The sequence below is a fragment of the Aotus nancymaae genome, unplaced genomic scaffold (genome assembly GCF_030222135.1).
Source record: "Aotus nancymaae isolate 86718 unplaced genomic scaffold, 86718_ANA_hifiasm-v0.15.2.pri h1tg000115l, whole genome shotgun sequence".
Lineage (NCBI taxonomy): Eukaryota > Metazoa > Chordata > Mammalia > Primates > Aotidae > Aotus > Aotus nancymaae.
The window spans coordinates 4577874-4595089 of NW_026988530.1; the positions used below are offsets into that span (position 1 = coordinate 4577874).

The 17216-nt window shown below is 32.3% G+C and overlaps 1 protein-coding gene across 2 annotated transcripts in view; it reads left to right on the top strand.

The window, feature by feature from the left end:
* Nucleotides 1-17216, top strand: part of FBXO8 (F-box protein 8) — a 46807-nt gene that overhangs the window by 5091 nt on the left and 24500 nt on the right. The window contains exons 1-2 of one of the 2 annotated variants that reach the window (XM_012454687.2): nt 1236-1325; nt 14957-15293. In XM_012454687.2, coding sequence (XP_012310110.1) covers nt 14965-15293 — 329 coding nt within the window. In that variant the 5' untranslated portion in view covers nt 1236-1325; nt 14957-14964. Of the gene's footprint in view, nt 1-1235; nt 1326-14956; nt 15294-17216 lie in introns of those variants that run through there. The other variant, XM_012454686.3, reaches the window with a different exon arrangement.

The window sequence follows — 17216 nt, forward strand, 5'->3', positions numbered from 1 at the left end:
TAAAATTCTGAGATTTTTGGTTGCATTTAAATAACACATCTTAATTTTTACATTTGTTTAGTTGCCATTTTGGTAACACTTATAAAATAAAATCAAAGAACAGGGGGAAAAAAAACCTTTAGAAAACAAAGTAATATTGTAAATCTTTTTGAATTAAAAAAACCCAAACCTGCAAATGGTATGCCTTTTAGTAACAAAAACGGCTCTTGCAGGACCAGATCTTTAAATTTAATGAGTGGTGGCTTTTTATGTGTTTAATGTACCTTGTGACCTCTTAGTACTTAGCTATTTCCCTTTTCTCCTTAGAAAGACCTCCTTGTGGACTTACCCTTCCTTCATTTCTCTACAGTTGTTGCCTTTAAATTTTAGAGATGTGATTGGTTATCAGGTTTTTCTTTTCTTTTTTAAAAAATTTCTCTACCCAGTCTGTTCTAAACTACTTTGGTGGTCTGTTCTTTTGGAAGTGAAGAAATAAATGCTGTGGTCCTGATTTGATTCAAAATGTCTCAGAAAATATTTTTTCATAGACTCTCCAACATTCTTATGCCATTGAATAATATCACATGCTATCACTTAAAGATTTTTAAAACCTAAAGTAACCAAAAATAAAATTGTTACTTTTTACCTGAAAAGCATTGAAAGTTTAAAAAATACGTGAATTTTCTTATCTTTAAGTCTTAGTAGAATTTGTATTTTAGAGATAACTATTTTAGTACACATTTTAAACCTTTATCTGAGAAAGGACATTTATTTATAAATTTCACTATTTAGACAACTAAGAAATACTGAAGAAAAATAATCATTTATAATATGTATTTAAATGAGGCTATTCACATGTCAATCATCACATACCAATGATTTAACACTGTTTGTTCAGTAAAACCTTTATGGAATTGATTTGCTTCAAACAAAAGTACTTAAAGCAGAATGCTTTTTTGAGGCCTTCAGACTCCTTTCTATTCTTGCCATCTTTCACTGTGTAGATTTTATATGCCCATATAGTATAGAAACCATTCTTCATTACTTATCGTCAACACAGCATGTGCCATTTGAGTGCTTAGTGCCATGAAATTATTAAAAGCAGTAGTTCTCTTTTTCTTAATGGATACTACTTTATTTGGTGTTTAACTTGTTACACAGAGATAGTTTGATTAAAGCTGCTTAATATTTTACATATAAACTTTATATTAGATGCAACAGCTATTAATAAAATTTGTATTTTATTCTTTTTTAAGAAATAGTCTACTATTTTGAAAAGGAAACAAAACATGATAGTCAAAAATACCGTCTCCTTTAGAAATGTAACCATCTTTTAGAAGTAAAAGGTATGTAACTATTATTATTATAAATTTTAATAAATACGTAGCCTGTATAATTATTTGTAGTTAATCCATAGTTTGTACTGCTTTTAAGTGGAAACTCTTTTATAACAGATTTATTTAGACTAAAACTACTTCTTTAAAAAAAAAAATCCAAAATTATGTTAGAACAATATAGCTGTTTCAGAAACTACCTACTACTTTACCAATTAAAAGATGCTTTTATATACATTTTCTTAGTTAAGGCTCATAGCCACCCTGTAAAACAGGAATGATTTCCCCCATTTCATAGGAAACAAAAGATCAGAACCTTGTTTTAAATACCTAATGTCATACAGCAAGTTACAGTGTAATTGGAGCTCCATATTTAAATTTATCTGCTGCAGTAGTAGTGTCAAAAAAAACTTCTGCATTACTGTAAAGCAGACGTTATAGTATATGGCCCACATTAGAGATTTAGTTTTATTTATTTATGCTGAAATTAGCATAATAAAACCGAAATTAGAGAAATTAATTTTAAAAAACCAAAAATATCTAAATACATTTAGATTTTTTAAAAAAACTTGGCTTTGTCGGCCAGGTACAGTGGCTCAATCCAAGCACTTTGGGAGGCCAAGGAGGACAGATCACGAGGTCGGGAGTTTAAGACCACCGTGGCCATCATAGTGAAACCCCGTCTTTACTAAAAATACAAAAATTAGCCAGGCATGGTGGCGCATGTCTATAGTCCCAGCTACTCGGGAGGCTGAGGCAGGAAAATCACTTGAACTTGGGAGATGGAAGTTATGGGGCACCAAGATCGAGCCACTGCACTCCAGCTGGGGCAACAGAGGGAGACTCCATCTTAAAGAAAAAAAAAATTGCTCTGTCAAATAAATATTTGGTCAAGGTGTAATAAAAGTATTATTCTTAATATTGCTGTTGCTATTTTAATAGAAACTAGGACATATAAGAATTTAAGAGATTTTAAATAAAATTTGTTGATTTTTTAATATATTTTAATAAGTAGAAGCATTTTTCTACAGATATTAGAAATACAGTATTTGTCACAATCCAAATTAATTCATATTTGCTTATTACTTTGTTTTTAAATAATTATATCAATTTTCTAATTAATGTATTTTATATTTACATTTTCTTTTTTATTAGACTAAGAGTCACACAAATATCGACCCTTTTTGCATTTTTACCTTACTCTGTTGTTGATACATCCTATGTAAGCGGTCAAAACATCATTTCAGATTTGTGTCATTAAGGATTTGTATTTCTTAATTCTATCTTCTTTTGATCTATATGTATCTGAATTTACATGATGTGAGAGATGATTCATAGGTGGTAGGTTTTTAACAATTAATTGGACTCCTGAAATCTAAAACAGTTACTGTTTGTGAAATGACGCTAGATTTGCCATGTCCTTGGTTACCATCTTTAAAGCATTTATTAGAGTTTTTCTCTAATTCTTTTTTTAAAAAACAGATTTATTAAGGTATTATTTACATACCATAAAATTCATTCATTTTAAATATGCAGTTTCCTTTCCTTTTTTAAACTTTTTTTCATCCTTCTATAATTTTTTTAAAGATAATTGTAGATGCACATGCAGTATCTAGAAATAGAGTGATCCCTTGTATGCTTTACCTAGTTTCTCTGATTGGTAACAGTTTTGTAACTATAATACACTATCAGAACCAGGATTTTGACATTGATACAATTCCTCTCTTATTCATATTTCCCAGTTTTATTTTTACTTAGTGTACGTGTGTGTGTATGAACTTCTGTGCAAGTTCACATATCCAGCACCATAGGCAACATAGTAAATAGTTGTAACACAACAGGGATCTCTCATGCTGCACTTTTATAACCATACCCACCTTTCTCCTGGTTAATGATGTTGATCATCTTATCATGTGTTTATTTGCCATTTGTATATCCTCTTTGGTGAAATGTGTGTTCATTTCTTTTGCCCATTTTTAAATTGGATTTTTTTAAACTGTTGTTTGGAAAGTTATTTATATATTCTAGGTACTAGTCTTTCAGATATGTGGTTTACCAATTTTTTTTTTCAGTCTGTAGGCTGTCCTTTCATCTTCTAAATATAGACTTTCAAAGAACAAAACTTTTTTATTTTGATGAGTTCCATTGGATCAATTTTTACTTTCATGATGATGCTTTTGATGTTGATATCTGAGAACTCTTTGCCTAGCCTTGTACCCCAAAGATTTCCATCTATGTATTTTCCTAAAATTAATGTAGTTTTATGTTTTACGTTTAACTTTATGGTCCATTTTGAGTTCACTTTTGTAAAAAGTGTAAGGTTTAGGTCAAGGTTCATCTAACTCACTTTTTAAAAAATCAGTGTTTACCAATCATTTGTTCAGTCAACAGATATTTTCTGAGCACTTTATATATCAAAGCACTGTGTTTGATACTGGATTTATTCATGTAGCCTCTAGTGTGGAGTCAGTTCCTTATTTTAGTACTTACAGTCGTCATTTTGCATGGTACCGTGTTAACTGAAACTAGTGCATGTTGGAACTGTGGCCTTGCTTTGTGCATTCCCATGGTGCTGTTAACCAGTAATCAGCACAGAACTAGACAAAGCAAGGACTGCCTTGTATAATTTAAATATATAAGCATATATTTTTCACGTGTATTTTAAATGTTCATTTCTTTTAATAAACAAACTTTAAAATGAAATTGGACGAAAGTTTAATGTGATAGCGAATTCCAATGTTATCTGAATGGACTTATGTTTGAGTAAATATTATAGTATAATCAAGAGATATGCTTTAAAATAGTGATCTCAACAACTGATACATTAATTCCAAAGGTCTAAGACATTAGCATGCTCTGCATAAAACACTTTCTAATTCAAATTACTAAGAATTTGAAGGGGTTACAAAGATTTGTAGTAGAAATTTCTTCTTGTCAGTTGACAGACATGTTTTGTGGTACATCCAAATGAACCTTTGACATGACTCTTCTCAAGAATTCTTGATGTTATCATTTTTAGAAACGTATTGGTAGTGACTAAAGATGATGATAGTGCCTAATTCTGTTATCACTAATGACTAAATATTTGAACTTTTCTGACAAACTTTTTTATATATAGTGTATCAGTCTAAGTAAAATCAGCTTCTGTTTCCTTTATATACACATTTACTAGTTGTTATTTCTTTCCTCCAGCAAAGGGCATCTTTCCAAATTTCACAGATCCTAAATTAATGAAATTTAGGACCAGGATTATGACTACTGAGGTCATTAAATCCACAGTAGTCAGGTGTAATTTGAAATGAAGGAACCTAAATAATAGTTATCGTTTAAAGAGGGTAAGAGGGATGAGTACAAAACTACCTTTTATTGCAAACTGTACCTACTATGGGTTAAGTTCCGTAAACTTTATCCCCGCTGAGTCCCACAGCATAAGAATTGTTATCCATTATTTTACTAATGAGAAAAATGAGGATCAGAGATTGTAGGCTAATCAGATTCCATGTTGGGGTTTGATCCTGATCTTTTTTCATATCAAAGCCTATGTACTTTCCACAAGAACAGTAGTACCCTGAAAGAGTAGCTGCAGCTGGGAGCAACCATGGAGGTAATAAACAGTGACGGGTAAAAAGAGATGAGAACCAGTGATGAAGGAACAGATGGTAAATTGTCTTTACCATCCATGGGCTCCAGCAGTTCTGGAAATACAGTTTGTGGGTTAAGAATAAAAGCTTTGGACTCAGACCTGAGTTTGAATCCTAAATCTTCCATTTTTCCAGCTGTGAAATCTCAAGCAAATTTGCTTAAATTAACTCTCTGAACCACTATTTCCTTAACTGTAAATTTAGCATAATAACACCTACCTATTGGTTGTTGTGAGGGTTAAAATGAGATACAACAAACTTAACAGAGTGCTTGGCAAAGAGTATTTAATTAATGGTTCATAGCACAAAATAATATCGTTTAATGTTTATGTTATTAAATAGTATATAAATAAATGCTACATGCATAATATTATGTACAAAAGGAGGGAACAGAGCCAGGAATTCATTCTAAGGCTTAAATCTCCATACACAAGAAATAATTAAAGGGTTTTTTATTCTACTTTGTTAGAATAAAAAAAGAATGTCTCTGCCCTTTAAAATAGGAAATTCTTATCAAAAATGGCAAAAATAATTCCTACTAAAATTTTGATGATTTCTAACAATAGGTTTCCTGCTACTCTTATACCATGATACTGAGTATTTATCTCTTTAGTAATGGTTTTTAGTCTGTATTACACTGAGCCCTAAGGCAGTAATTCTTAAACTGAATACACAAACTCAGACACACATCTTTTTCAAATTTACATGCCTGGATTCCACAGCTAGGAGACTCGTGGTTACAGAAAAGGTTGTTAAGAGGAATAAAAGTAACCCTTGAATACTTTTTAGCCAGGTTTACAAATTTTTAACATTTTGTCACATTATCTTATTATTCTATCTGTATAGACATAGATTTTACTGTTTTGCTGAACCATTTTGGAATAGGTTGCATACATCACACCATCACACTTCAGTGTGTGTTTCTTAAGAATGAGAATATACTTCTTTATAGCCATTTCACAGTTATCAAATTTAGGAAATTTAATATCGATAGCTGTGACACCATATTTTTATCTAGTCTTTAGCCCATATGTCTACTTTCTTATATATCTCAATAATGTGCTATATAGCAATTTTTTTTCCAATCCTGTTGACATACTGCACTTCGGTGGTATGTTTTTAGTCTCTTAATGCAAAACTTTTCTTCCACATTTTTTTTAATGGCATTAGCATTATTTATTTATTTATTAGGGACAGAGTTTTGCTCCATCACTCAGGCTGAAATGCATTAGTGTAATCTTAGTTCACTGGAACCTCCAATTCCTAGCCTCAAGTGATCCTTCTGCCTCAGCCTCCTGAGTAGCTAGGACTACAGGTGCATGCCACCACACTCACCTAACTTTTTAATATTTTAGAGAGACGAGCTCTCTGTGTTGCCCAGGCTGGCTGCAAGCACTCTTCTTGGCCTTGCTCTCCCAAGGCACTGGGATTAGAGGCATAAGCCACCATTCCCACCCTGGCATTGGCATTTTTGAAGGAAAAAATTCTCTTATTTTACAGAGTACATTTGAGTTTCTCTGATATTCCCTATTAAACTCAGATTGTGGGTTTTTGTCTGGACTACTATATGATTGATATGTCCTCAGGGGATCACATCTAGAGGCACATAATATGCGTTTGCCTCTTATTGGTAAACGTTCATTTTCATCATTTGGTTAAGGTTTTGTCTTATTTCTTTATTTTTTCTTGTAATTAATGATTGATATGTGGAAAGATACTTTGGGATTCTGTAAGTATTCCATTCTTTGTCAAACTCCAGATTAAACAACATCCATTGATAATTCTTGCCTAAATTATTCTTTCTCTGATGGTAAAATGATAATTTTTCTAACCACATCATTCTTTCTATCTTCTTTAATTAGAATTCCACTCTAAAAAAGAGTTTTCCTTCTCCTTTATTTATGTTTTTATTGATTATCATCAGTATAGACTCATGAATTTTTTTTTTTATGTAATGGATTATACAGTTGGTCCTCAGTATTTGTGGATCTGCATGCACAGAGTCATCCAACCACAATTGAAAATATTTGAGAAAAAAATAGAAAATAACAATACAATAAATAATATAAATTTTAAAATACAGTATAACAACTATTTCCATAGCATTTACATTGTATTGGGTATTGTAAGTAATCAGGAGATGATTTAAAGTATACAGGAGGATGTATACTATACCATTTTACTAGGCCACTGCAAATACCAAGGGACAGTTAATTCATTACTGTCATTTTTATTTTGATGTTCCAGGTTTAGCCAATAGAAGCCTCCTTCAAATTAGCTCTTAATGTCGTTTTTACATTATCTCATTGCTTTTGTTTTGTTTTGATTTGCTGTTAGTTCATTGAATACTCATAATCCAAGTTTAAGAAACACTGCCTTAGGAGTTTCTTGGTAGCCCCTAGGGGGTCCCAAGTAGACTGGAAAGGTACAAGTTGAGAAAAAGATGCACCTTTTTACCATATTTCTATATAGCAGAACTTTGATGAGTACCTACTATAGGTAAATTCCCCAAATATGTAATATGTATAGTATAAGATTTTATAATTATATCTATTTAAATTAAGATTAAAACTAACTTTTATTGACAAGATACCGGGTGAAATCAGGAAAAATGAAGTAATTGCTATGCAAGTGTTTCAGCTACACTTTGATGCTTGAACATTGGATCTTTGAGGCAATAAAAAGTGACTGACAGATTTGTGCACCATACTGTGCTGGTGGTCCTTGCTTTGAGGTGATTGGTTTGACAGCCTTTATGCTGAGCCAGTTGTAAATGTTAGGAGGGTTGTGGCAGGGAGTTTTTCTCTAGTGTCATTCAATTTCTTTAGCAAAAATACTTCTTCATTTTGCCTGGGTGAGGGAATGGGGTTGGGGTACATACCTAAGCATTCTAGATATGTGATGTATGTATGTTGAGGGGGGAGGTTGTGCTCCATTGTTACATATGCATATATACATTATTTAATTCTCATAAAAATCATAAAAGGGTGATATTTTTATTGTCACTGTGTAGGGAAGGAAACAGTGACCCAGAGATGTTAATATCCTGATTCTTTTGCTCATTTCACTCTGAATTTCCCTCTTCCTTATCCTATGTTTTGGAGTCCCAAGCCTCTCAAGGTTTACGCAAGGTACATAAGCTTCTGCTTTTCTCTCTCCATACGATTCCAGACTATCCTTTTTTTAACTACATGGCTTCATTAGTAACCACTCCTCTGTCTACTTTTCATGTTGCAGAAATATGTTGAAATCTCACGTTCATGAATATCCTGTTTTCCTTTTCTTTTAGGTATAGTTTCTACCTTTTTGATATGTTCTCTGTCATTTTATGGGAGAGAGAGGTGATAAATATATATGCTCCATCTTACAAGAATCCATCCAAGGTTGAGATTTTTTCCAAAAAAGTTCCTTAAAAGATTTTTTCAAAAATGAGTCCAAACATTGTTTCTTCTATCTCCTGTCCAACCAATATCTTACAAATTGCAAGTCATGTTAATGAGATGATAACCTACCATTTATATTTATCCCAATATTGGTTTAAAACCTATTTCTAAAACATGAACATGAATAAAAATGAATTTAAAGTTTAGCATATTAAATTTAAACTGTGTAATACCAAAAGAGCCTTTGTAGAAAGAAAAACACCATATATCCATATTAATCCTAGATCTAACTTTACTGAAATGTTATCAGGTGTGAGTACAACAGATCATATAGGGGTGATAGTGGCTCTTTGCTCTATAAAATGACCTTTAGCTAAGTAGGAAACTTTATGCAGTCTTCTAGATAAATATCTTTCAAAGGCATTATTTTTTAATAATGCTGGAATCTTTCAAAATCATATTACTTTCCATTTATGTCTTCCCAGCTACTGTGGAAATTATCAATTTAAATTTACAAATAGTGTCTGAATCTTCAGTTTTAAGTATTCATTTTATTACCATTCTTTTTTTTTTCCTTTTTTTTTTTTTGAGACAATCTCATTCTGTTGCCCAGGCTGGAGTGCAGTGGCACCTTCTCACTCACTGCAACCTCTGCCTCCCGGGTTCAAATGATTCTCCAGCCCTAGCCTTCCAAGTACCAAGGATTACAGGTATGCGTCACAACGCCCAGCTAATTTTTGTATTTTTAGTAGAGACACAGTTTCGCCATGTTGGACAGGCCAGTCTGGAACGCCTGACCTCTAGTGATCTGCCCGCCTTGGCCCTGCAAAGTGCTGGGATTACAGGCGTGAGCCACTGCACCTGCCACATTTCATTACCATTCTGACAAATAGGAGAAAATGAGTATGATTGCTTTGGGGTTCCCCCCATGTTTGTTTGTTTGTTTGTTTGTTTTTGTTTGTTTTTGGTCTCCTCTGTAAAGAAGAGTTTCAACTTTGAAATCTTACAGATAATTTTTCGGTAGCATAATTCTTCTTCTGTGACCTAAGTAATTATGAAATTTTGGTTTACTTCTGTCAGATGATAAATAATGAAGTTCTGTTTCTACTTTTGTAGACCAGGAAAAAATGTTTGGTTTCATTTTGAAGCTCCTTAGAAAGAATTTTATAGATCCTCTCAACACGGTAAAGAAGCTTTGAACAAAATAAATTCAAATTTGGAAGAAAAGGCAGGGAACATCTTGAATCATATTAATTTACAGTTAGTTCTCATTATAATTTTGTATTTGTGAATTTGCCTACTCACTAACATTTATTTGTATCTCCCAAAACAGTACTCCTGGTCCTTTTGCAGTCTTTAGCAAACATGCACAAGACCTGAAAAAAATATGCTGTTCAAGGTGCACATTCCCAGCTGAAATTAAAGGCAAGCTCTGCCTTCTTATCTTAGCTCTCATTATTAACAAGTGTCTTTTTTGTGGCTTACGTAATGCCACATTTCCCACATTTTTGTGCTTTTTCTTAGTGATTTTATTGTTTAAAATGGACCCCAAGCATAGTGCAGAAGTGTTGTCTAGTTTTCCTAAGTATTGTGCCTTATGGAGAAAGTACATGTTAGATAAGCCTCATTCAAGCCTGAGTTATAGTGCTGTTGAGTTCATGGTTAATGAATCAGCAATATATATTAAATGTCTTTCAGCAGAAACACACATAAAACAAGGTTGTGTATTGATCAGTTAATGAAAATATTGTGACCAGAGGCTTGCAGTAACCCTGTAATTTCCTAGGAACAGTGGTTCAATATTGCTAATTCAGTGTTTGCAGAAACATTATAGAGCATAATTGCCATGAATAACAAGAAGCAACTGGATTTCTTTTATTTCTATAAGAGGTAGACTAACATAGACTAATTATGCTCTTAGAAGAGTAAATGTTTTTTCAAAGAAAGAAATATATATTTTCTCTATCTATTTTGAGTGAACAAATAAAGCTGTAGTTTCATCACAGAATCCATATTTACACCAAAACTAGTGATTTCAAATACATAAACTTCTTTCATGTTGTTTTTTTTTTCAATTTGAAATTTTTTACATAGTCAGTGATTTCACATTGCAGCTGAATTTTTTTTTACCAAACAATTTCTGCAAGTGACAGGACAGTACTATATCTTTTATAATATTATATTTCAATTTTAAATCTTTATACCAGGATATTATTAAAACTGTAAGACAAATCTGAAGACTTTATACTTTGAAATTAAGTTTTAATTGGTTCAGTCTAAGCACTGTTTTCAAGAGTTTGAAATCATGGACCCAGCATGAAACTGCCTCACATTCTGCATCTCTTTTAGAGCTAGCATTGACGGATTTTCTTTTAATTTTTAATTTTAGTTTCAATTTTTTTTTTAGAGGCAAGGTCTCACTCTGTCACTCAGGCTGGAGTGCAGTGGTGTGATCATAGCTTACTGTAACCTCAAACTCCTGAGCTCAAGTGATCCTCCTGCCTCAGACTCCTGAGTGGTTAGGACTACAGGCATGTACCATCACACCTAGCTTACTTGTATTTTGTAGAAATGGGGTCTGCGTTGCCCAGTCTGGTCTTAAACTCTTGGTCTCAAGCAGTCCTCTTGCCTCAGCCTCTCAAAGTGCTGGCATTACAGACATGAGTCACCATGCCTAGCCACATCTTGATGGATTATTAACAATAACATGAGGACCTATTTCATGACACCACTGTTAGCACCATCCTCAGGGATGCTGAGTTTTAAAATTTTTTGTGAACAATAACACAGTCGTTTTTGTATTTTAGAATTTTTTGTTGTTGTTGCTGGGTCATTGATATAAAAGAATTACATTTACAAGAAGAAAAGAACATAAAAACATGATCAAAATATGAAATAACGAAAGGAGGTGAATTGTTTGTAGAGGCCCTACAAAGCTGTACAAGTAGCGACATGAGCAGATAAGCTTATTTAACAGGCAGGACATCAGAACAGTAGAAGTATCATCAAATAAGTTTTATGAAAGTGCTTATTTTCACTTGATAAAACATGCTTGTCAAAGTAATATCTAATGTGTATTGACTATTAGCCATGAAATGAATTTTATGTACATTATCTTAACACAACAGCTTTTGAACTGTAGATATTATTATTATTATTTTTTACATTGTACATGAAGAAACTAAAGCTCAGAATAGTCAAGTAACTTCCCCACGGTTCTGTAAGTAATAACTAATAAAGTCAGGATTTAAACTCAGGTCTGTCTGACTTCTAGACCCATACTACTGTACTCCCTCCATGACTTGCTTCACTTACACAATGGATGTCATGTCATTTTGAGAGTTTTATCACTTTTCTGAGTTACATCCATGTTTCACATCCCTATTACCCTAAGAAAGATAGGGAATGGGGACAGAACATTACAGACTCCCTTTTCTTTCTCCAAATGCTAAACTAATGATGTTACTCTTTCACAGAGTGCTTTATCATTACTGTGTTTTTACCCAGGATCAATAACTGCTTTAAAGGAAAACGAAAGTCCCAAGGGGACAATTTGCAGTATTGTTTAGCAGTAGGAATACAGAAAATGAGGTATAATCTTGCAGTTTTTTTGTCTAACTATCTATACATAAGCCTCAACCCTCCAACTTCCCCGTTATTATTATTATTATTATTATTACCATTATTATAAAGAACCAGCTGCTGGTTTTACCTCTTCCTACCTGCTGGATGCTTTCTGAGTCATATTATCCAGTGCTCAATTTAAGTGATCCCCATTAAAGTCCAGAGCCTAGGGAAATCACCCTGATTCTTTCTTTCCTAGCAACAGGCCTAAGAGTAGCAACAGCTGCTTAACCATATGCCACCAGAAAGATTCTGTAGGAAAGTAGACTGAAGTTGTTAATAAATGCTTTAAATATTGAGACTTCAGATACTGCAGTTACCATGTTTGATAATTTACTTTTGGTGGTACAAAAACAAAAGAGAAGAATAAATTTAATTATTTAATAGCTGTGCTGGGTGAGCTTAGCAGTTAACATGATTTCTAGATATTTTCTTGTTGAGTTAAACAGAGGAATAGCCATGGTGAAAATAAAATACTTTTCTTGATGATTAGTAGACTTAAAATGTTCAATATGTGTCCAAATTAAGTTGTACTTATGTTGTACTGTGACATGGCACATTTAAACATTAAACAAATATAAAACTTGTACTTATAGATTTTTGTTGACATGCTCTATTTTTTGTACATAATCATTTCTACTATATTCATAGTTTTGCCTTTTCCAGAATGTCTTAGAATCATATAGTAAAGAACTTTTTTAGATTTCCTTCTTTTATTTAACATTAATAATATGTACTTAAGGTTCCTTCATGTCTTTTCATTGCTTTATAGCTCATTTCTGTTTAGTGCTAGTTTTCCATTGTATAGATATACTGTACCACAGCTAATTTATATATTCACATGATGAAGAACATCATAGTTGCTTACAAGTTTTGAAAATTAATTACTAAACCTGCGTTAAACATTCCCATGTAGGTTTTCGTGTGGAAATAAGCTTTCATCTTATTTAGGTAAATACCATGGAGTGCTAATGCTGAATCATATAAAGTATGTTTAATTTTTAAAGAAACTACCTGTCTTCTAAAGTGGTTGTATCATTTGCATTCCTACATCCTTGCCAGCATTTGGTATTCTCACTGTTTTGGATATACTCTTTTAATGGGTGTGTAGTAGTAGCTCATTGTCATTTTATTTTCGATTCCCTCATAACATATCATGTTGAACATCTTTTCATATGCTTATTTGCCCTTTGTATATATTTTTTTTTTTGGTGAAGTATCTATTCAGATCTTTTGATCATTTTTTAAAGTGGATTATTTTCTTATTGCTGAGGTTTAAGTGTTCTTTGCATATTTTGGATATACAAAGTATGTGTTTTATCTTATATGTGTTTTGCAGACATTTTCTCCTGGTCTATGGCTTGTCTTTTTATTTTCTTGATATTCTGTATTTTTTAAAGAATTTTATCTGTATAGCTTAACCACTGATTTAGGAAGAAATACCATGGTGGTGTGTGTAGTAGGGAGAGAAAGGTTATCTTTTGTGCCTTCTTTTGAAAAACAAATATTCCCACATTTTTAAATTATTAATGTTTCTTTGTACCTCCCCACCATACCTTTATAGTTTAAGCTGCTGGGATTCCAAGCAGTGCAATTTAAGATGGGGTTAAAAATTATCCCAGACTATTTTTTCTGTTTTAATCAACAGATGACCTAATTTAGTGGCCATTACCCAAACAATAGCCAATGATTTAGTAAATAAATTCATGAATTATACCTTTTTGAATACTAAAATAATAGTATCTTTGACATTCTTTGAAGTTCCACTCAATTTTCAAATTATTTCTTATTTTAAAATAGTTACTGCTGTTGGTTGGGTTGCTTTTTGTCTTTTAGGGGTTTTTGCTTTTGTTTTTGTTAGTCTTTATTGTAAACAGTTAATTAAAACACCACCATATTTTAAGTTCAGGTTATGCTATAAAAATTATTTGACTATTTTAATGATTTTATGAGAAAGTCAGTATCTTTTCCAAGTTTTTGAAACACACACAGGTATTAGTAGTCAACTTGAGTTGATAAAACAAAAATATTTTGCTTGAAAAAGAGATCATGAAAGTAATTATTTGTATTTGTTAAAAATTCTGATTTAGTTGTTCTCAATAACTTTATTTGCCCCGGAAAAGCTATGTAAAGACAATGCTGAATCTAGATCTAGGAATTTTCTAATACATTTGTATACAAGGAAGTCAATATATGTTACAGACAAATGTTAAATGCTGTGGCGGGAGGTCAGATTGTGGTGGGGGCACTGGAGCACGCCTTCTTCTGGTACCTTTTCCCAGGAACCTCTGAAGAATCCATAGGGATTTGTGGAGAAGAATTAGAAAATTAGTGTAAATTATAATTTTTAATTTAAGGCAACAACAAAATGAAATAGTCGACTATTACTGAGCTATTTATCATGGATTTCTAGGTGTCTAATTTATAAGGTTTCTGAATTAGGCTTCAGGGCCTATGTTACATTTTATTACAGTCTACAACATAAGTGTAGACTGGCAAGAATTAAACTAAAAGCCTGTTTCCCAGCTGTTATGCATCTGGGAGTTTGGTTAAAAGGGGCTAGCTTAGCTTAGACTGAATTGTGATAAAAAGCAGGGTCTGGAGGCCTTTTAACTAAAGTCTGTGCTCTAATCAGAGCTGTATTTAATACTAGCCCATAAGTCCACATAATTATAATTTGTAAGAGTATTAAGGACATCAGTAATTTTTAAATCTTACCACGTGAAAAATGATTATGTCACCTATGGACTTTAAAAGTAGTTAGCAAACTGGGGTAAAGGTGATGATCGAACTAAGTGGTTCTGAAACTTTGCCTATCAAAATTTGCACTTATAATGTTCCAACTATTCTTTGTAATATATTACTGGTTTTAATAGATTTTAATGAGGAGTTTTAATTCTGATAAATGAATGCTTCATGTCGATTTTGTTATACCACTGGGGAAAATGGGTTACTTTTAAAATGTCACCCTTATTATATTCTGGCTTTTTCCCAGGCTTGCAGATGGGTCAAGGGCTGTGGAGAGTGGTCAGAAACCAGCAGCTACAACAAGAAGGCTACAGTGAGCAAGGCTACCTCACCAGAGAGCAGAGCAGGAGAATGGCTGCAAACAACATTTCTAACACCAGTCATCGTAAACAAGTCCAAGGAGGCATTGACATATATCATCTTTTGAAGGCAAGGAAATCTAAAGAGCAGGAAGGATTCATTAATTTGGAAATGTTGCCCCCTGAGCTAAGCTTTACCATCTTGTCCTACCTGAATGCAACTGACCTTTGCTTGGCTTCATGTGTTTGGCAGGACCTCGCGAATGATGAACTTCTCTGGCAAGGGTAAGTTAAACCCACCAGTGTTGAATTCAGGTATCTCTAAACATAATCATGCTTAAATGTTCTTTTTATAATATATATTATGAAATATTTTGTTTAAACTTGGGCTTGTACTTTGAGTTACTCCTTATTAAAACCTGGAAAAATATACAGTTAGCATCACAGTCAAATTTGATATTGTGAAAAGGTGGACCATAGAAAATAGAATAATAGTTAGAAGAGAGGTTACCAATCAAGCATTGAGAGTTTATATAAATCAGAAACTCTCAGTTTATTCTAAAAATACTGCAAAGTTGTGGAGTGAGAATTTCTAATTTAAAAGTTGGAGTGTTCATGTGTTGTGTAGTTTCTGCTTCCTATATGTATCACATCTGAAGACTAGGCAGACTTCAAAATCAATGAATAATCCTCAAATGTTAGTGTTTTTATTTTCTTCATGTAGAGCATACATGTGTACATTTTTACTTAATTCTGTATTTCTTCAAAGGTGTCTGTTACAATAAAATTTAACTGGTGAAAATTTTATCTACTTTTTATTTTTTTCTAAGCACCATTTCAGTGAGGTAGGCAAATACTAGAAAAGAAGGGGACAAACAGTTGTTTTTATTTACTTGCTGAACTTAAAGTACATTATATTAATTTTTGCATTGTACTAGTTTGAATTAAAACTACAAATATGAGAACATTTTCTGGAATAGAATCTGTTTTATTGAACCTAAGTTACTCTTTAAATAGCATCATGTACTTTAACAAAAAGTATAGGTACATGATTTTTTTTTATCCTGAAAATATTACCAAACCTGAAATCATTGGATCTCAGATCTAGCCTCCTTTACCAAAGTTTATTTGTCTTATTATCTTGAAGTGGATCTTTATAAAAATATGGAATACAACTAGAAACAAACATCTTTTTAAGACTTCAGATAATTTCTAACTAGAAATCTAAGTGAGAGACTTAATAATTGCAAACTTTAGTCAAAATGTATTTCCAGTAATGACATTCCTAAGTTAGAGTTTCTGATGTCACGGAGTTATAGTACAACTTATGTAGGTCATTTCTCAACCTCTAAATAGATAAAAATCATCAATATTATATCTTGTTATTCTTTTACTCATTCGTTTGTCATAGTGAAAGTACTATGTGAGAGGAAATTCTATTAATAAGGAGTCTTTAAATAACAGTTAATTTTTTAATCATGTAATTATAAGATGAAATGAAAGTACTTTTAAACTGGCTTATTCTTTATAATCTCTCTTCTACATTTTAGTATTCCTCACTAACTTTATTTCTGTTTCTTTATTTGAACTTTTTTAAAAGTTTAATTTCAGTTTTTACCTGAAGTCAATCAGAATGTATTCTCCATTTGGGGTTTAAATCTGAATTGTTCATTTGTGAAAGAAATGTTTGCCATAATTATACCTATTTTTATAATACTTGGATTTTCTTCCTTAATGATAAATTGCTTCTATTTGAAATTAAATGCTGGCTTAGTTTTAATTTCAACTTTGGGTGTATTCAAAGCTCAATACTTTGATGTTGGGAAGTCCTCTGGTTTTCACATAGCTTAGTACTAAAACTCTAGTTTTGAGTTGTATTGGGACTAGATTAAAGAGACTGAAAAAATATTGATAATGTTCTAAACAATTTTTTATACTTACGGTTTTGAGTCAATGATTTTATTTGGTTGGTAAAAATAATACAGTGTATAAATCAAGTACTAAGGGGATAGTCTCATATTAACTCAGTTATTTTACCCCCTTGTCCTCACAATTTTTGACGTTATATGCTCAGACAGTAACTTTCTCTTGTTGCCCTGCACTTTGTGTGTGTGTTAAAAAAAAAAGGAAATTTGAGGCAGAAATTAATAATGAAGAAAGAAACAGTTTCATTTGTCTCAGCAAGTAGCAGGTGATTTTGAATATACA